The 20,306-nt window shown below is 42.3% G+C and overlaps 2 protein-coding genes across 4 annotated transcripts; one reads left to right on the plus strand and one right to left on the minus strand.

Moving 5' to 3' along the window:
- On the minus strand, window positions 1-12,771 carry kctd6a (potassium channel tetramerization domain containing 6a). 3 transcript variants are annotated; one of them, XM_076743964.1, is made up of 6 exons: window positions 12,653-12,771; window positions 10,896-11,004; window positions 10,487-10,656; window positions 4,521-4,773; window positions 1,840-1,998; window positions 1-806 (listed from the first exon to the last, which is right to left on the minus strand). In XM_076743964.1, the coding sequence occupies exons 2-6, from the start codon at window positions 10,920-10,922 to the stop codon at window positions 696-698; spliced, it is 720 nt and encodes a 239-aa protein (XP_076600079.1). In that variant the 5' UTR covers window positions 10,923-11,004; window positions 12,653-12,771; the 3' UTR covers window positions 1-695. The 3 variants fall into 3 exon arrangements, with proteins under 3 accessions (XP_076600079.1, XP_076600087.1, XP_076600097.1); XM_076743972.1 differs by having other exon boundaries at window positions 12,657-12,764; XM_076743982.1 differs by lacking the exon at window positions 12,653-12,771 and adding an exon at window positions 12,487-12,553.
- A 1,146-nt stretch (window positions 12,772-13,917) lies between these two features.
- LOC143328664 (uncharacterized) lies at window positions 13,918-18,012 on the plus strand. The gene is made up of 5 exons (XM_076743940.1): window positions 13,918-14,908; window positions 15,684-15,851; window positions 15,971-16,149; window positions 16,370-16,610; window positions 16,994-18,012. Exons 1-5 carry the CDS (start codon window positions 14,234-14,236, stop codon window positions 17,510-17,512), a joined length of 1,782 nt encoding a protein of 593 aa, XP_076600055.1. The 5' UTR covers window positions 13,918-14,233; the 3' UTR covers window positions 17,513-18,012.
- The last annotated feature ends 2,294 nt before the right edge of the window (window positions 18,013-20,306 follow it).

A 20,306-nucleotide genomic window follows, 5' to 3' on the forward strand; every position in this document is an offset into this window, starting at 1 on the left:
ATTTTCCAGATTTTTTTTATTTGCAATTATTACTCATTCCTAGTCACTGACGTACAACAGATTTGTGTGGCCAAAAGTTGATCATGCGATTCAAAATCCATGCTCATTAATGTGCTGCTGTAACTGCCTGCACTCCTCCGGTTTCAGTCTTTCCACCAGATGTTGAACCTGGCTGCAGGGATTTGCTCCCATTCAGCATCAATAAGGTCCAGCACTGATGTTGGGCGATCAGGTCTGGCTCACAGTCGGTGTTCCAGTTCATCCCAAAGCTGCTGGATGAAACTGAGGTCAGAGCTGTGTGCAGGCCAGTCCAACTTCTTCCACACCAAACTGGGAAAACCATTTCTTTCTGGCTTTGTGCAGAGGGGTATTGTCATGTTGAAACAGGAATGGTCCAAACACAAACTGTTGACACAAAGCTGGAAGTTCACGATTGACTATTATTGTGTGTTACAGCATTAAAGTTGAGGGGCTGTCCAAATACTTTTGGTCATATAGTATATAAAGGTAATGTATGATAATATACCACTTGTAGACCTCCAGTACTTCACTTTGTGCTTCAGCTCCAAGGAGACTGAGGGGATGATTTAGAAATGTCATACAGAACATGAACACTAAGAACAAAACCAGCACCAGTAAGTCTCTGTCTGTCTGTCTGAACACATCTTCTGTCAGTCCAACCATCAGCTTGTCCGTCAGTCGTTGACTTTGCGAACTCGTCGGCAGAACGTCCAGTGATGTTCCACTGTGTTCTCATTGGCCCGTTCACTCATGTGGTGAACACGTGTGTTGCGTATTGTGAAACCCTGAAAAATAATGACAAAGAAACATTAATGAATTCATTTTATGATTAAAAAAATACTATGTTGTATTGTGTGTAGACTTGATCAAAACACTGCATATGGCTGGACAATGTCTGGTAAACGTGCTCCTGAGGGCATAACTGAGAACTGCCTGCACCTTGCTGAACAGCTTTGTTTATGCTGGACACAGTGTTCCTGGCGTGAGGGTTTGTGCAGTGAAAGTGATATAATCTAACCTCTTGGTTGCAGTGGGTGATTATGTCTCTTGCAATTTTTGAGGCTAGGGACAAACTGTGCACATGGGGCCTTTCATTCCAAGATGGACAAATTAGAAGGCACAAGACATTAGTTCATTACAACACAACTGAGAACACGAATGCCACAAATACTGATAAGATCAAGTTTTACATTTAATATAAAACTACTTTATTAATCCCCAAGGGCAAATTCAATGGTTGTATAATGGCGATTAAATGTCTCCATGAAGAGACATGAGTTTGCAATTCATTACATTTCTTCCTCAGCACTGAGGAGCTGCACAGCCACGTACAGGCATGTTTGCTTGACGCCATTCTTCTGCTAACACTTGTTGACTTCTTGTTCTTCACAGAATGTTTTGTTTGTTTCTTTGTACACCTCTTGGGTGTTTCGGAAAAAAAAAACACAAAGGATTGTGTTGAGGACAAACGTCTTTGCATGCACTCTTAGCTCACATGCCATCTGCAGAAGCCTGGGCCACGGTGTCTCGAGCAGGCATAAACAAAGCTTAACAGCCTCCTGAGCAAGTAGTTCAGGACTCTTTGCACCTACTCGTTTAGAATTCATTGTGCTGTTTTCTGTGGATTTTATTTCCTGCTTGTTCACATGCAACACACATGTCCATGATGAAACATCTGTCCTCATGTTTTTCAACAAAATAAACGCTGTAATATTGACCACTAAGCCAACAATCAATTTCTCTGATTGATCTAAACAGTGATTTTGACGAAGATAATGTCCAACACACAATCTCAAAGATGAGATAAAAGCCACACACAGCTTTGGAGATGAAGTCAAGCAGGTGGACACGCAGGCTGACTTCCTGCTGGTGGTCACATGGTCCGAAGGTGAAGGACACCTGGTAGTCTCTGGTGTCCATCATGTGTTTGTTCCACTTTGTGAAACTACTCGAGATGGACTCCAACACTGCATGGACCTGAAAACAGAGAGTCACATGACTAATTATTCAAAATGTCTTCATTAATCTTGTGTTTTTCATTTTAGCCTAAAATACAAATGTCAGTGGGCAACACAGATACATTTGTCTATCTCAGACTAGGTTATTTAGTGTTTTTTGTTTCTGGATATCAATATTTATTGGAATAAATTTTCTGGCAAATCAACCAAGACAAAACAAACAGATAGGAAGTCCTGTTTTTTTCTAAACCAGCAAATAAATAAATAAATTGAGCTACTTCTCATCACATTAATGCCAAAAATCATACAAAAATCTAGTATTACCAGAAATCAGACCTTGCTCATTGATTCGTAACCTTGCCCACAATGATATAACACAGCCAAAAGTACTTTATTAAAGGGACAGATACCACAGTAGAAATAGTATAGAAACTTTTCTGACATTTGCCAAATTCATATCTCATTTATTTTACATATTGTCGTGACACCTATTCCTACTTGCAGCTCACAAAAAATAATAGAAATCATAGCACATTTACAGTAATAAAACAGGTGGGGAGTCCCACGCATTCCATCTCTGTGGGGTCATTATCAGTGGTATCAAATAGAGCCCTGAATTCCTCAGAGGAACAGCACCGAGCCACAGGTTTAGATATGTGGATGACACATGGGTCAAAATCAAAACCCAGGAAGTGTAAACCTTCACAAAACACATCAACTCAGTGGACAGAAATATAAAGTTCACACAAGAGGAATGTCAGGAACAACAGCTTGGCCTTTTTGGACTGTTCCACACACAATGAAGAGGCCAGGAACCTCCACATTGGAATATACAGGAAACTGACACACACCGACCAATGCTGGGACCTCAGCACGTGGATGAACAAAGACAGAACTGCATGTGAAGGCAAAAGCCTGAACAAAGGCCTACATGTAGGATCCAAAGCCAAATAATGAACTCAGAACAAAGGACAAAATCCTGTCAGGTCTTGAAAATCCCACATAAGTGTCAGATCTGGCCTGGATCCAAATCCTGGTTTTGCATTGGCCAAGACTCACCTGAAGTCAGCCATGAGACCAAGAACCAAGAGACCAACTCTGCAGGTGGTGAAGAAGAACAAACGCAACAACATTGTCATTCCATTCATGCCTTGAGTATCTGAGAAACTCAAGAGGATTTTCAACAAACACTGCATTCCTGTGCAACTGTTGTACCTAAAACACTGCACACCCAAACACAAGAAAAACAACTGTGTGTGCAGCCCAATGCAGTGAGGAATGGACAAACCCGCATATGGGGGGAAACTAAAAAAACACTGAACAAATGCATGATTCAGCATGCATGCAGTTTTTTCCCGTCTGCTGTCAGCCTTACCAACAAGGCCCGGAACCCCCCCCGACACTCTTCACATTCCACCTTGGACTCATTCTGTGACACTGACTGATATAAATATAACTCTATGCGTTACATTAACGCTCAACTTGGACTTCTTTCTGGAAAACAGACTGTGTTTCCGGTAAATAGCAACAACATAAACAGACTTGTGTATATATATTTAAATTGTTATATTTTATGCTCTTATTTTGGTAGATGTGTCATGCACCAATTTCACCAGAAAAAATTCCTTGTATGTGTAAAAGCGTACTTGGCAATAAAGCTTTTTCTGATTCTGATTCTGATTCTGATTCAGCACAGGAGGACCAACTCCTCAGACCAAGAGTCTGCAGTCACTCAAAAAGATAAGGGACACTCATTTGAGGACAACAATGTACATATTTTGGACATCCCTCAACAAAGGAGATCTTCAACACCACTTATCCCCTCATACAATACTGTTCTTTTCTACCTTCTGAGGAGATTTAACAACCAAACTGTTCAAGGCAGATCGCCACCCACCCAGATCCTGGTTCTGCCTGAGGTTACAGCCTGTTAAAAGGAAGTTTTTCTTTGCAACTATCGCCAAGTGCTTGTTCATAAGGGAATTGCTGGGTCTCTGTAGATAGAGTGTGCTTTGTACTAGCTCTATATGGAAAGTGTCCTGAGACAACTTCTGTTGTGATTTGGTGCTATATAAATAAAATTAAATTGAATTCACCGTTGCCCTTGTGACAACTCCCCACCCCTTGGATGAGAGGTAGAACATTTACAAGCTTCTACAACCAAGTCCAGTGGCCCTTGATTCAACCCTCCTTGGGTATGGACTGAAACATCGTAGCAGACCTAAATTTCCAAAACAAACGTGAGAAATGCTGTTAAATTGCATTTTATGACACAAAATGCTATGTAGCGACAGCATAACTACAAACATTGGTCGATTGTGGGAAAGATGTGTAGATGCCCACGAAGCAGCACATATTACTGGGACCAAAATGTTTCAAATTTTGTGAAGGTTAGGGGTTATTCAGAGTTGTTTGACTCCATGAATGAACAGGGAAAATACAGAGACAGGAGCAGACCGGAGGGTCAACAGATACATAAGATAATAGTGCATATAATAATGTTCAATCAATACAACCCTCACCAGAGCTGTTACCAGTTACCTTAGTGGTGATGGTGAGCTGGGTGATGATGACTGCAACGGGGTTGGAGTACTTGGACAGCTTCCTGGTGCTGGACAGCTCCACCACCTCCTCGTAGGTGTCTGTGGGGTAAAGCAGCATGGGTTTGGGGTCTCCCAGGCACTGGATCAGGGGCTCGATCTGATAGAAGTCAGCCTCCTTCCTGAGCAGTTCAGTCTCCTTGAAGTCGCACGGCAGCGTCAGCTCTGATGTCCGCAGGAAGTTGAGGATGTAGCTGAAGCAGCAGAAACAGAGACAAGATCAGTGCAGACTGCTGAGCTGATGATTCTGTAAAACTCTAAGCTGTCAGTGTAAGTCAGGACAGGAAGGGAGAGAGCTGCTGTACAACTCAAGAGTAAGAATAGTTTGTTTCAGTCTTCTTGACATCTGAGTTTCACATTTATGCTCAGAATTCACTTCTTTCTTAAGGCACAAGCCATGTGTTATGCTGTATTTTTCGTATTGTCAGCAAATCCCACGAATAAAAACAAAATCAACGTGTTAGCTCGTATCTCAGGAGTTTCTGACTTCCCCAAAACAGCTCACAAATACAGTCGTCCTCAAAATTATTCATACCCTTGCTAATTCTTGTGATTTTTTAATTTAGTGATGAAATGAATGCAATTTTTCAAGTTTGTGTACCAGTTATAAGTGACCAACAATTGAAAGAATGACAACAATACAAAATTCAAAAAAATCTTTATTTCAGAGGTATTTTATTGATGGATTCCCAAAAAATGCCATGTTCATATTTATTCATACCCTCGTCCTTTGTCTTTCTTTAATAGTCAATCGCATAGCCTTTGTTCTTTATGACTGCTTCTAGACGATTCTTGTACGTGTCCACAAGCTTCCTGCATGTCTCCTGTGGGATGTTGGCCCACTCTTCCTTGGCGAAAGCCTCAAGCTGGGTCAGATTGGTCGGTTTCCTAGCCATCACTCTGGTCTTCAAGTGATGCCACAAGTTTTCAATGGGGTTCAGGTCAGGACTTTGACTTGGCCATTCTAGGACGTTGACATCATTGTCTTTGAACCATTTCTTCACTACCTTGGCAGTGTGTTTAGGATCATTGTCTTGCTGGAACGTCCAGTTGTGGCCAAGCTGGAGTTTCTCAGCAGATTCCTTCACATTTTCATCAAGGATCCTGATGTAATCCTCCTTTTTCATGGTTCCTTGGACCTTGACGAGATTCCCTGTGCCACTGGAGGAGAAACATCCCCATAGCATTATGTTCCCACCACCATACTTGACAGTGGGCACAGTGTTCTTCGGTCTGTAGGCTTCTCCTTTCTTTCTCCAGACATACTGAGTATCCATATGGCCAAATAACTCCAACTTTGTCTCGTCAGACCACAGGATGGTTGACCAAAAGCTGGGATCTTGCTTCAGATGACGTCTAGAAAAGGCCAGGCGAGCTTCCAGATGCTTCTTCCTGAGCAATGGCGTCTTCCGAGGTGTACGTCCATGGAGACCTCCTCTGTGCAAAACTCGCTCGATGGTGGACCGTGACACCTGTGTCCCTGCCTGGTCAAGCATTTCAATTAGGGCCTTGGTTGTGGTCTGTGGGTTGTTGTTGACCTCTCGGCAGATTTTCCTGGCAAGTTTAGAGGACACCTTACGCTTTCTGCCACGCCCACTGAGGTTTTTAACAGTGTTGAACCTCTTGTGCTTGTTGATGATGCTCTGGATGGTTGACACAGGGACATCATACTGCTTGGAAATGGCCTTATAACCCTTTCCTTCACTGTAGGCACATACAAGACGGTGACGTAGGTCCTCGCTGAGCTCCTTCTTCTTGACCATGATGACCAGAAATTGAGAATGACCTGAGCACTTTTCCCCTATTTATACTCTTCTGGAAGGATGGGTTTTTTTTGTTTTTAAATCAGTGTTTAACATTTGGTCAACAATGTTAAAGGGTTTTATTCCATTGTGACACCTTAAAGTAACTACTTGACAAAGATTACCACATTTGGTACATTTTTGTTGAAATATTGTCAGGGGTATGAATAATATTGAACATGGCATTTTTTGGGAATCCATCAATAAAATACCCCTGAAATGAATATTTTCTTAAATTTTATATTGTTGTCATTCGTTCAATTGTTGTTCACATATAACTGATACACAAACTAAAAAAAAATGTAATATTTCGTCACTAAATTAAAAAATCACAAGAATTAGCAAGGGTATGAATAATTTTGAGGACGACTGTATATAGTTTCATGTTTATGAGGCTCATTAATTTCCTAAAACAGCTGGTCACTACAGTTTTGAAGATCATTCAACAGGAATAAATACTGTTAGGTATTACTGTTTGTTAGGGACTACTTTCTGCAGCGAAGTAATCCACACTTGGTGCTTTAGGCAGCAGGACGGTGTGGGATTGAGTTCATCCCACAAAATACAGAGTTAATCCTCTTTGTGGTAGCCATTTTAGGACATCTCAGACTCAGTTTGTCAGGCTCAGCTCTTCACTATCAAACTTTCACTGATCGAAACAGGATTTTAGCATAACATGGATCCAGTTAAAGGGAAATTTTGCCACGTTTTATGTGGATGTTCATTCAGTGTGGATGATAAATGTAGCCAATTGTAGTAATAAATTCCTCAGTGCCTGCTAAATTGACCGAGACAGCTGAGTTCTCCTGCTCGTGCTGGCAGTGCTTACATGTACCTTTGCATTTTTAGAGTAACTTGTCCAAAGCTGGTCATTAAAGCTCATGGGAAGGGATTAAAGGACAGCATTGTAGATGAAGGGCAAGTGGTGTTGTAAACCTCCTCCTTTGTTGAGGGACATAACCATGACCTCGACGACAGAGAATCTTCACAGACATGTTAGAAACTAGCCCTATTTGAAACTTGATTAAAGTGTGATGCATTACAACACAGTTACACGACTTTGTTTGAGCACCAACATGATCATTATTTCAATGTGCCACTGATAGCTGGAATGCTTATTGTGAACAATAGGTGACTTGCTAGTAGGTTGCTAGCATGTTCCTACTTGTCAGCTATCATCCTATGGCCAAATGTACCTTTTTACAGGCTGATCTGAAAGTCTAACTTTTAACTAAATTACACTCTGTGTTGAATAAAAACTTTTCCTGCATCATCACTTAGTTGTGGGTGGGCTCTGGGACAGCAAAGCAACTATCAGCTGACCTAGACACCAGTTCAAGAAGCATTGAATGCCTGGATCCTCATGATGAGAGCTTCCATTCAGAATCAAAGGCAACTGTGTCTCAGTCCACTGTGTTAGAACTCTTCAAGATGGGCCAGAAGGGTGGATCACCTCTGAGCAACACCAACGTTTCATTTTTTTTGGCACAAAGATGAAGGTCGCATTGGGACTGTCTCAAAGGACATTGTGGCTCTTTGCAATCATCCCCTGGTTGCCAACAGTGCAGCTCTGTTGCATGAACCATCAAGCAAGGAGGCCAGGAAGAAGAAGAATAAATGGTTTGAGGCAGAATCCCTAGCCTATAAGGACTTGTATGCTCTGGTCCAAGAAAAGCATCTTCTAAAGAACTTCCACAACATGGTGGCCACTTCAAACATTCAGGAGTGCACTGTACTTTGCATCAGTTGCTTTTTAAAAGCAACAAAGTGGTAGAATCCTCATTTCTGAAAACAATGCATTTTCTGACATCACACAGGTCCGTTGGAAGTTTCCCACTCTGCAATGTTAGCTAGATGCCAAGAGGCAAAACAGTTCTCCTAAATGTGCATAACAGAAAGAGGGCAATTTGCTGTTTGGTAGCACAATGAAAATATTGTTAAGTGGAAACCTGCCATTAATGGTAAAGGTATGAAACGCATACATGTTGTGTAGGAATTGTTATTAATTTCATTGCTTTAGTATATTTTACAAAAGAATACCATATAATCTTTTTTGTATGCTGACAGAGTCAACAGAACATAGTGCAACATAGGCAGAACATAGGCATGTATGTCTTTTCCTATTCCTCAATATCAAATCTTGACTGTTTGTGTGTCTCCTTTATTAAAGAATTCCACCACAGTATTTTGTTTTTATACATAATAGCAACTACTATGTTCTTTCAAGTTTCCCTCAATATCTTTTTGGTCACTTAAGCTGAGTTGCAAAGGAAACTTGTTTATAGCTGGAGGACCAAGCGATGGGTTGTGAAGACAAAGCTCAAACGCACAACTTCAGAGGGCGCCTTGATGAACTTGTCATTGCATGAAGATGGAACCCAGCCATTCCTTTAAAGTGTCATCACTCCAGCTCCCCCAGCCTGCTCTTCCTCCAAACATTGCAGCAGTCCCAAAACCATCCAAAGAGGAAGCAACTGTGAAACACCAGTCCCGATTTCCAAAGTGATGTAATGTGAAGTCAAGCAAAAAGGGCTGAAGACAAATAAAAATACTGCGCAATTCAATATGTTGTTAGTTTTTCCTGGCCTTGCAAAGCCTGGAATAATTGAGTTTGGAATGGGTGTTCTTCAAAATGTCTTTTCAGGCAGTCATTCCAGGCTGCAGATACACCAAGTTACCTTTGAAATAACAGATCTTGACTGTGGAGAGAACTCTGGCATTTACTGAAACCTTGTTTTTAAAAATGAATAAACATTTTGTACGCTGCATTGATATTTCATCTTGTTTAATTTTTTTTACCATATGCCTCAAGTTAAAAAGTGCAGAACAGGTTCTGTTCAGTTGTCCTGTTCCCATAACAGGTTGAAATAGGGTGTCAAAGCACTCTTTCCTTTTCACCTTGAAACCCACCACAAAGGTTTACTTTTCACCTATGTATCATCCTCTCTCCCCGCAAAAAACTACTTTTCTTTGTTTTGGAAGAAAATGCAGTGCATCTCTCCTCTGAAGTAAAATGTGAATGACCTCTGCACAAGGCAGGTTTTCTTGCAGTCAGTACAAAGGTTTTCAGAAAACCACTTGCCCATCATTGCTGTGTATCATCAGCCTAGCCTTGCTATTACTTTGTTGACCAAAACATAGCATTAGGTAACAAAATTACTGACTTAATGGTCATCTGCCCTGTCGGCCCTGCTGGTTTGGGTTGTCAGCTCAGGTTCTGGATGGTCCCTGCCTGTCATTTCCTCTAGCAAGGCTAATGCTACTACAGCCTTGGTCTCTTGCATTTCTTCGAGTATAGACTCAGTCACATTTTGGGATGCCATTATCCTTGTTGTTTGCAATACAAGCAAAGAGAATAAGGAAGTTTTGCGTTTGAGCGGCACGTAGAGCAAGTTCTCTGGATACCCAGAGGCGGAGACTAGAGACCAAGATGAAATAGCCTGTAGTTATAGTCACAACTATGTCTCTGTACTTGTCAAATGATGGCACCGGTGTCAGAAAAACAATTTTTGCATCTGCACCCCTGGGACACAGATAACATCAGCAACAACTGCAGGTGTTTTCAAACTATATCCCTAACTTAGATAGATCAGGATAAGGTTGAAAATCAGCTAAATGGTCCTTCAAAAGGCTGATATGCATCTAAGTAATTATTAGATGTTAGCATGTGTTTTGCATGTAACATTTTGCATGTCAGCATGGATATGGTGCTAGCTTGTCACAAGCTAACTATGCAAAGATATTCCAAACAGAATATATACATGCATTTACATACTGGGTTTACTGCAGGGTAAATGTGATTCATCTGATCAGCTAGCCGCAGATATAGAATTCTACTGCATGGACACACACTCACATACACACTCACACTATTGTTCAATTCAGCACACACGCCATCTACTGAACATCTGTCTGTGCTCTCCATTGCTCTTCCTTCCCTGTAAAAAAGTCTTTTTGGGGGGAACGTTTTTATCTGAATCAAGGGTCTAAGGATAAGTATACATACGTTAGGTGTGCTGTAGAGATTGTGAGGCCCCTGGAGGCAAATTTGTGATTTTTGATATTAAGCTGCATTAAAAAAAATCTGACCTGACTTGACACTCACCGAAACAGCGGGCCGTCGCGGTCGATGAAGTAGTTTCCATGTGCATCCCTGACAGTGGGGAGGTCTCCTCTGAACATAGCTCCCAGCATGGAGTCTGGGTACCGCTGCAGCGTGGACAGAGACGTGCTGTACACACAGCCGCCCACATTCAGAGTCACTGGCTCCCCCATCTGGACAGAGCAGAAACAATAATCAGACACAGCACTGAAGGCCTTTCCAAATACAGATGACACCAAGAATTAATTTGTGTTTCTGGGTGTTTAAACTTATTGAAGTCTGCAGTCTGATCTCCTGAAACTATCATGTCCAGCACATTGGGAATCGGTCATGATGCAACTGAGCCACATTAAAAACTGTCTCATTGTTAATGCACACACACACACACACACACACACACACACACACACACCATGTGACCCAGGTCTCCATTCTCCATCTGCAGCGAGTGCCGGGCTGTCTGTGTTGTTTCTCGTCAGGTCAGACTGTTGAGGAGATCATTTCTGTGTTTCCACCAACACCTGCACCAAGAAGATGAACAGCTTGTGAGGTGGTTGCCATGGAAATAAGCAGCCAGCTGATGCCGTGTTGCCATGGTCCAGACATCATCTGGCTGATTAGCCTTGTGGCCCCGATGTGTCCACATGCTGCTGGTCAGTGAGATTCAGGAGGTAGCTGTGGACCTCATTTCTGAAATCTCAGAAACAAACTCTGATTTAAAACACATGAATCAACCATCAATCCCCATACAATGCCCAGCTATACAGCAGAAATAAACACGTTTATAGCCTTGTACAAACTAACTTCCTGTTTGAGACAACTGGACATGGGTGAATGTTTATATAATTCACTTGTTTAAATTAGAGTAAGGCTTAAAGTTACGCAGAATTATGGGCACTGCCTCTTTGACTGACATGTAGCTGCAAGGTTTCAGCAAACAGGCTTCATTCAGCCCATCTAAGATCCACCCACAATCCGTATCTTGGCCCATTTTTGGATTAGCCGGGAGTTTGGCGGAGTCTGGCACTGCCAAGATGGGGACAGCAGGAGCCACTGTCACTGAGCTTCACAGCAGCTCTTCAGAAACTTATGGGTGACATCACAGTCCATGTTTGATACGGTCCATGCTTCATTATTATAATGAGTCATGATCATTACTATCAAAGAATTCTATCCATTAAATCCCAGCTCCCTCACATGGGAGCTGAGCATCAGCTTCCTCGACGAGAAAGGCCAGCAGAGGATGTACTTCCTGCACCAACTGAAGAAGTTCAACATTTCAAAGACAGTGATGGTGCACAGGACCTGCACGCCTCAGAGATGACCGGGAAGGATTGTGGATGACCACTCCCACAACTTTTTGAGACACGCCCCACGCTGCGGTCCATCGGGGACATTTCAAATCTTCTTAAACTGCATGCAGTTAACTTTTACACATTCCTAAACAAATATGCAAAACATCCTCTGCCTCCACCTTCTTCAGTGTGAGGATTGGCTGTTTTTCTCTGTTCCATGTCCAAATAAATTGAAAATCGTTGGATTTTGGACTGTTGGTTGGACAGTCCACATTTACCCAGTCCAGTTATTTATTTATTTATTTATTTATTTATTTACAGCCCAAATCAGTAATAGAGCAGGACCACTTCATCCTCTAATGGACTGACTGATGAATTGGATTCAATGGTATAGTGTGGAGTATTTTCTGCTTTTCTGCGTTTTCTAGCACTGTAAACCGAATAATTTGGGGGTTTTGATTGGCTGGAAACACAATTAATCTGAAGACGGTATCTTGGGTTTCAGGACATTGAGACATCTGTCATTATTTTCAGACATCTGAATGTCTCTCAGACAACGCAAACAGGCGTCAGTTGCAGCTCAGTGCAACAACATGTACTGAGTGACCAGTTTGTTGTTGTTTGTTGTTGCTGACCTGGACTGCGTCATACTGGAAAACCTTTCCTCTGGTTTTCTACAGAATTTAAACACATGAAGGCGAGGATCACCTGCCGTGTGTGATGATTAATCAAACACCGCCGTCTCTCTGCGTCTCAATGAAGCTAAAGGAGTTTCGCTGCGGTTAAGCTAGCTAACATGACCTAAAAACACAGAGCCGTCACGTCGTCATTTTGACAGATTAAATTGGATAAAACTTCAAATAGTCCGTTTTACCTACAGCCGTCCCATCACTGTTGACCGCTGCTTCAACAGGACACACACCTGGACGTGAAGCTAGCTAACCTGTCCATGTACATCCATCCGTTACACCGCTGTCAGGTCAGACACCGACTGAGGAAACTTCCGGTAAGACCTATCAAAATAAGACCTGATGAAATTAGTTCTTGTGACGAGGAGAAAAACAAAATTATTGTACACACTGAGCTGTAGAAAGGATTTTAGAAAAATCGAGCGCAAGTATTGCCGCCTTCCCCCTGAGCACATCCTCAAATATCAAATATATTCAGACTGCACATAGTTTTCTTTTCCCCAACATGAAAGTCTATTAAATGCTGTTTCAAAGCTAAGAAAAATAACATTCCTATTCCTATAATAACCACCATTGTGTAAAGTTTTAACCGTAAAACGTAAACTCCCTCAGAAAAAAAAGTCCCAAAATGTTTGAGTAACCTTAAACCAATCAATGTATTTTTGGAATAACAGTAAACTTAGTGGACCTTTTAATGTAGTGATTAATGGCTGTTGCGATAGTGATTATATTATGATGAATTTACAGTTCTGGTACTGGTTTGTTACAGTAGTTGTTATGGTATTAAGTTAATATAGCGTGTAATATTTTAGTATATTAACTGCTGTAAAGTTATTGTTCGATACTTCAGACTTAATTTAAGACTGAAGTATTACGAGAAGCATATTTCTGTATTATTACATACCCTTACATACTTGTGCCGTGCATACCAATGAATAGATTCATAGTATGGGGACTTTCTGATATAATTAATGCAATTCTATTGAAGCACCTTGCCAGGGCCGCAACTAATTATTTTCATTATTGATTAATCTATAAAACATTTTTCTTTGTTAATAATTCAAGCAATTGGTTGATAGAACATCAAAAATCTATGAAAACTATCCATTATAGAGTCTAAGGTGATGGGCACCAATTGTTTATTTTGAAGGACCTACAGTTCAAACCCCAAAATGTTCAGTTTGCAATGATATAAAAGACAGAAAGGCAGAGAAAAATCCTCATACTGGACAAGCTGGAAAAAGGCACTTTTTTTTTGCATACTTCCTTAGAAAAATGTTAAGCAAATGATCACTTATTAAAATTGTTTCAGATTAATTAATCAAAATTTCAGTTTGGTTTAGCGTCTTGTAAAGATTGTTTATATGTATATTCATGTAGTACCCACCTCCCACCACCCGGGGCGCCAGCATCGCCTGCCGGTGACAGAAACACGGAAACTATTTTGTTTATCAGTGGTTACATCCTGTTGGTCACTGCTCCTCTGTCTTTTCATCTGCTCTGGAACTGTACCTACTATAAACAGTCTTCACTTTGTCCCCGTGCATCTGTAATATTCAACCAACTTTACTGCACACGTCGCTTAAGGCGTTCAGGAGAGTTTTATTCTGAGACGTCTGTCTGGAAGTCCCGGGATTTATTCTGGCGGGCTTCAGTGTTAGCCTGTGCTGTTAGCCTGCTGGTCCGTGAACAGCGATGACCACAGACAGAGTTTTTCTTTCTGCGTATTTCGATTGTTGACTAAAACCGGAGCCCCTCCGTTTATTATGGCGAGTGAAAACACTGAAACTAACGCGGGGAACGATGAAGAAAATGGTCCTCCGTCAGAGCCAAACGAGCACGACTATGCCCACACTGCGGCCAGTAACTTTATTTCCATGGAGCCATCCTCCTCCTCCGACACATCGGCGGCTAACGCAGGAGTTAACGCGCAGGAAAGCTTTACTGTACCGGCTGAACCCGAGCAGAGTGCGGCGGGGCAGCCCACCCTATCGGTAGAGCTTCCCGAACCTGCCGTGGGTGCGGAGGTGGACTGCCCCGGTGGAAATGATGTGGAGGCGTCCTCTCCGCTGCCGCCGCAGACCGAAGAAGATCCCCAAAAGACAGCAGCCCCTGAACTTGCCGCCTCCGCCCCCCCAGGTATGTCGCGTGGTGGTGGTGGTGGTGGTGGTGGTAGTGTTGGTCGGCGGCGTACCAAGCGGCCGGAGGACAAAAACTGCTCCTGCTGCAAGTGTGAGTTCGAGCGGCAGGGCCGCAGCTTCAACCGACGGGCGGTGTACACTTTCACCACCCCGGGGACTGTGCAGTGGGTCTTCCCAGACTCCGCAGTGCATGAGAAGTCTTTTCTATGCGAGACCTGTGCGCAAGTTGTCAGGAGCAAATGCAAGCGCAAACAGAGTGGGAAGCGGTCCCTGTGGCTGAAACCACCTGCGACAAAACAGGTGAGAGTGTGGCTGATCGCGATATGCTGATAATGGTGCAATCACAGTTCAGGCAATTGTGCCATATGAGCCTCTGATTGTTTCTCCATTGAATTATGAATGAAGTCAGGTCACAGAGTTTAAAGATCCTCTAAAGTTTACATAAAAAATATCTAATGTGTGTCTGACATTTTCCAGAAAAAAAAGTATAATCACCACATTCAAATCCTTAAAATGGCACCTCTTCCTTCTCCCTCACTGAAAATTCCAGAATAGATAGATATGCATATATTTTCCATGTCACACATTTAACTATGGGACCCAAGTTGTCTCCTAATTGACAGTAAAGTGTGTTCTCACTGGATGCACTGGAGGCTTAAAGTTTCCATGTCACACTTGTGTCTGCTCAGTATTGGACCAGGATTGGCTGCCAGTCTATGTGTGATGTCACAAATCATGCTTGTAGGCCTGAAGTCAGATTTCGAACTAACACAGGGAAAATTTACGCTTTCAGCAATGAATGTGAAAACAGTGGCAAACTCTGCATATACATCATTCTGCACGAATTAGACGGTGTTTGTCATGCTGTTATTTAAAAACTGAATGTTAGTTGATGTATCATAATCAGATTATTTTTAATTCTTGAATCTGTCTCAAATATTGGTCTGGCCCTACTCAAAATGTCCCACAAGTAGTGTACAGTCAATGGTAACAGTCGGTTAATGGGCCAAAACTAACAGAATGATCATACATGTGGGAGGCATTAAGATGTGCTCTGTTTGCTTGGTGAGTGCAGTCAGAGGCGAAAGACAAAAAGAAGAAGGGTCGTCGGATGGGGAAGAAGAGCAAAGCGGCACTGCTGGTGAGCAAGTCCTGCTACAAGGCAGCTTTCAAAATGCTCTGGTCTGCCAAAGGTGCCCGGAAGCCCATGATGGAGTTCTGGAGCAAACAGCTGAAAGAGGAGGTGAGGACAGAAGCTCCCTGTGGTTGATACACCCGTCGGTCAGGACAATCATGTCCTGCTTTACATCTTATCTAGCACTTGTGTTTTATGATGTAATGTGTTTCCTGGTGGTGGTATAGATGAAGGCTCTGACGCGGCAGACAGATAATCCCTTCCATCAGAAGGTGTCAAGCAGGAAGCCGCTGTCGTCCTTCCCCTGGCGGCGTTGTCTGAACTGGGCCCAGGACAAAGCTCCACTCGTCACCACCTGCCTCACCTCGCTGTTCCCCGACATCAACGCCCTCTCCAAGAGCAGCCAGTAAGTCTGGGTCGGGATAAGGCAGCATTCGGTTCACGCAGTCCACAGAGCTTTAACACAGGTCCCTGGTCAAAACGTTGAGGAATCCTGCTAGTGCAGAAAGTTAATTTTAGTTCTTGAAACGATCTACTAAGACCTCTTCATGGGTCTGTGGGTCTAAATCTAACCAGATGTGGGTTGGTAATCTGATGAATCTCTGTTCTGTTTGTTTCTGTGGCAGCCTGCTGTCAGAGGAGCAGGCCCAGACGCTGCTGGAGCGCCGGGCCGTGGTGGCACTCTCCATCCCCCTCTTCACCAGGAACATCTGGAAGAACAACTTCCTGCAGGCCGCTCTGGGGGCAGAGCTTCGCCTGCAGGGCTGCTCTGGCTCCGCTCTTGACGCCCTCAACACCATGGGACTGTGTCAGAACAAAGACACTGTGAGGTTACTGCTGCACAGGCTCCGAAACGGCAAGAAGACGGTGAGTATCACGATCAGTGGCGCTGGTAGTGCAGGGCTCAAAACTAACTAAGATCTGAGTCTGAGTCCTGAAACACTTTGTGATTAAGCTCACAACATGACCTTTTCTTTGGTGCAAAGTTTACATTTAAATCTGCACTTTAGCCCAGAGCAGCATCAATAGAACATTCACAATTAATTGAATGATTTATTATTATCTGCTAGTCTTTGAGCTGCAGGTAATATTTTTTTTCCCGAGATCTGAGAATAGCAAAGTTTTCTCTTAACGCTCCATCCTGCATCATTTTATTTCCTGGTGTGTAATTATTGTTTCAGCCACATGGGGGCACCAGAGCAGATGTTTAGTTTCTTAACTTTGTGCTTCGTTTCCTTTGACCAACACAGAACGGACGACAGAGGATGAAGATGAAACAAGAGCAGATGAAAGGAGAACAGATGACAGATGTGGAGGAAGAGGAGGAGGAAGAGGTAGAGGAGGAAGAGGAGGAGGAGGAGGAGGAAGAAGAAGAAGAGGATGAGGAGGAGGACGATGATGACGAGGAGGAGGAGGAGGAAGAAGAGGAGGAGGAGGAAATGGAGATGGCAGTAGAGGAGGTAGAGGTGGAAGTGGAAGAGGAAGACGTGCAGGATGGTGACCAAGATGAGGAAGAGGAGGAGGATCAAGCAGAAGAGGAAAAGGCAGAGATGGAAAAGAAGAAGAGGAAGAAGAAGGCAAAGAAGCAGAGGAAAGAGGAGAAGAGGAAGGAGAGGGGGAAACGAAAGGTGAAGGAGAGAGAGGAGGAGGAGGAGGATGAGGATAATGATGACGGGTCAGAGCAGAAGAAGAGGCGGGTAGTGGTGGTGAGGCTCGGCCTGCTGAAGGGACACTCAGAGGTCGGACGGTCCGACCTATCGGCTCCCTAAGACTCTATAGACTCCGCCCAAGAACTCAACAGGTCACACCCTCTTTCTTGGAAGGTGTTGAACGGCATTCTGGGAACTGTAGGAGGTCAGTAACTGGAGAGAAATTAATGAGAGCTTTACTTTAATTTGTCATTTTTGTGAAGTTAATAAAAGAATCAGTTTGAACCAGAGACGAGTTCGTTTGAGCCCAGAAACGCCTCCGAAACAAAAAACAATAAAACAGCCAAAGCTGATGAATCACATGATTATCTGCATCATTTTTACCCCCGCTAGTCGTGTGTCTCAGGTGATCTGGAACCGTGGCTACATTGTATTACAGGTCTCATCATTTCCTGGTAATGCATTAGAGAGGAAACGACGTGTTTTTGTAGTCATGGAAAATGTAATGTTTCTGAACAGAGCTGTGTAGTTTGGTACTAACTGTAGGGACATATGATGAAGTACTTGGTCCAATTGGGGTTAAAAGAAATTGGATATGTGGTAAATAATGTAATAATCTGAAAAGAAAAAAAGACTAAAGTGACAATTTAACATAAAAAAAATAGTCACTCATCACTTAGGACCCTCCAGGACTGTGTGGTGGTCCTCCCTCTTCTGTCTGTCATTTTTTATTTTCTCATTATTTCGCCATGTTCAGGATGTTTCTGGGCGTCAACCTTTGGACAGTGGGTATGTAGCGCCCAGCCAATAACAGTGCAGGGTGTGAGACAGAGAGCACAAATCTGTGTCTGTGTGTTTGACTGAGGGTGGTGCTGAGCAACACACACACACACACACACACACACACACACACACACACACACACACACACACACACACACACACACACACACACACACACAGAGGCCACAGCGGACAGGATGGGGCATGCACTTCTGCTGCGTTAACACAAAATCTGGCAAAATGGCGCTTTCCTGCAGGGTTGTGTTTATTAATGCTTTCGAATCTAAACGGCATGAAACAGTCAGAAAAAAATAGCATTTTATTTCTCTGATTGACTGCTTTGTTCTTGCCTAATTAGCCAAACTTGAACGGTGTGTTTACAAACAGACGACAGATCCTGCAGTCTGTCTTTAAACTGTATTAGCATGATGCTAGCTGCTGCATCATTTTCTGGTTTCCTTTCTGTAAACTGGCCATTGAACATGAATACTCTCTCAGACTATTTCCATATAGTTAGTACCAAATTACATATTGCATTTTTTTTTTTTTAACAAGCTTTGACCTTTGGCCTTCAGCAGGGAAAAACAAAACTACACCTTAGGGTGAAGAATATATAAAGGAAAGCAGGTTACAGATAAGTGACCGGCAGCAGGAGCCTTTTCTGTTCTTAATGTTTATGGGATGGATGATGAAAGTTATCAGGAGGTAAAACATGTTTAATTTCTGATCCTGCTAAAGGTTGAAATGTCTCTATTAAAAATGACTGCACTGTTTCAGTTCAGAGGTTATCTCCTCTGACACAAATGAAAGCTTTTAAACTCACAGGGACAGAAAATGGGTCAATTTTTACTCTGAACACTGTGGATACTGAGGATCTTTCTGTTTCTATACTGAAGCTGTGTGTTTGTTTGAAACATTTTCTTTTGTTAATTGTTTGTTGGCTGCAGTGAAGCCAACAGAACAAGGCTTCAGTCGGCTGTTTGAAGCACCCTGAGGCCTTTGTGCACTGTTCATGTCATGTGCGAGCGTTCATAATATCTGACAACTCCAGATGGTTGAGTGATTACAGAGTTTATGTGAGGATGAAAATACTGTTAGCTGACAAAGTAACACTGTAACAATTAAATAGTTATTGAAACAGACTTTGACTCTTTAAATGCGTCCATTTATAAGGTGCCATGCAAAAGTTTGGGCACCCCTGGTTAAAGTTTCAGTTACTGAGAATATCAAAGTGAGTAGAAGATGACCTGAAGGCACAAAGTTAAGATTATACATCTATTAAATATTTGAATTAAGATTACTGATTTCTGTCTTTCAAAACAACAACAACAAAAAGAAGCTGTGGAGTGACACCCCCTTTGGCAAGTACCACAGCTCATAAAGGCTTTTCGTGGCCAGCTAAGAGTCACTCGGTTCTGTTTTGGGGGGTTTTAGTTCATTCTTTCTTTCAAAAGTTTCATTTTTAACTTACTGCCTTTTGGAAATTTGATCATTTACTCGCTGAGCTATTCACAATAACAGAAATTTTGACCAAGAGTAGCCAAACGTTTGGATACCACTATGTTTGGTGCCAAGTCTGTTATCTCAGCGCTTTCAGAAAAATCTGTTTTCTAGTCATAATTACGACTTGTATGTTCCAATGAATGCTATTTACAAGTCACACAACTGGTAATTACAGCAACATGACATGAACAAAGCGTTAGCATTTTTTTTTTTTTTTTTAACATTTTCAATATTTTATGAACTCTGAGGAAAACTGTCAAATCTATTTTTCTTCAGAAGAAATCATCTCATAAATGTTTTTGTTTTTGTTTTTCCCCCCTTTGTAACGTTTTGTAGAGTCCGTAGTTTCTGAACAATTTCCTAATAATAACGTTATAATGTGGTACTAATTATAGTGAAAATAGAGACAGTGTTCAGTTGGTACACATCAAAAAGCTGATGTGTGTTTCAGTCATCTGAACGCGGGAGGATGTGCAATTTGTCTGTAGATGAATGGAGAATAAAGTTTACCGTTTTCCCCTATAATTAGTACCAGATTTAATAGTTCTCTCCAGGAAATTATTAGGAAATTAAAAACTCACATAATAAAAGGTTAAAGAGATCGTGTTTTGTACTGTTCACTGAATAA

Source organism: Chaetodon auriga, chromosome 2 (assembly GCF_051107435.1).
Source record: "Chaetodon auriga isolate fChaAug3 chromosome 2, fChaAug3.hap1, whole genome shotgun sequence".
NCBI lineage: Eukaryota > Metazoa > Chordata > Actinopteri > Chaetodontiformes > Chaetodontidae > Chaetodon > Chaetodon auriga.

Bases quoted from the DNA above. Each gene is read 5' to 3' on its own strand.
- kctd6a (XM_076743964.1), bottom strand. From the start codon at position 10,922: ATGGAGAATGGAGACCTGGGTCACATG. The intron at 4,774-10,486 runs GTGAGTGTCAAG...CTGCTGCTTCAG, and splicing joins CGCGACGGCCCGCTGTTTCG to CTACATCCTCAACTTCCTGC. The intron at 1,999-4,520 runs GTAACTGGTAAC...CTCTGTTTTCAG, and splicing joins AGCTCACCATCACCACTAAG to GTCCATGCAGTGTTGGAGTC.
- LOC143328664 (XM_076743940.1), top strand. From the start codon at position 14,234: ATGGCGAGTGAAAACACTGAAACTAACGCGGGGAACGATGAAGAAAAT. The intron at 15,852-15,970 runs GTGAGGACAGAA...GTGGTGGTATAG, and splicing joins GCAAACAGCTGAAAGAGGAG to ATGAAGGCTCTGACGCGGCA. The intron at 16,150-16,369 runs GTAAGTCTGGGT...TTTCTGTGGCAG, and splicing joins GCCCTCTCCAAGAGCAGCCA to CCTGCTGTCAGAGGAGCAGG.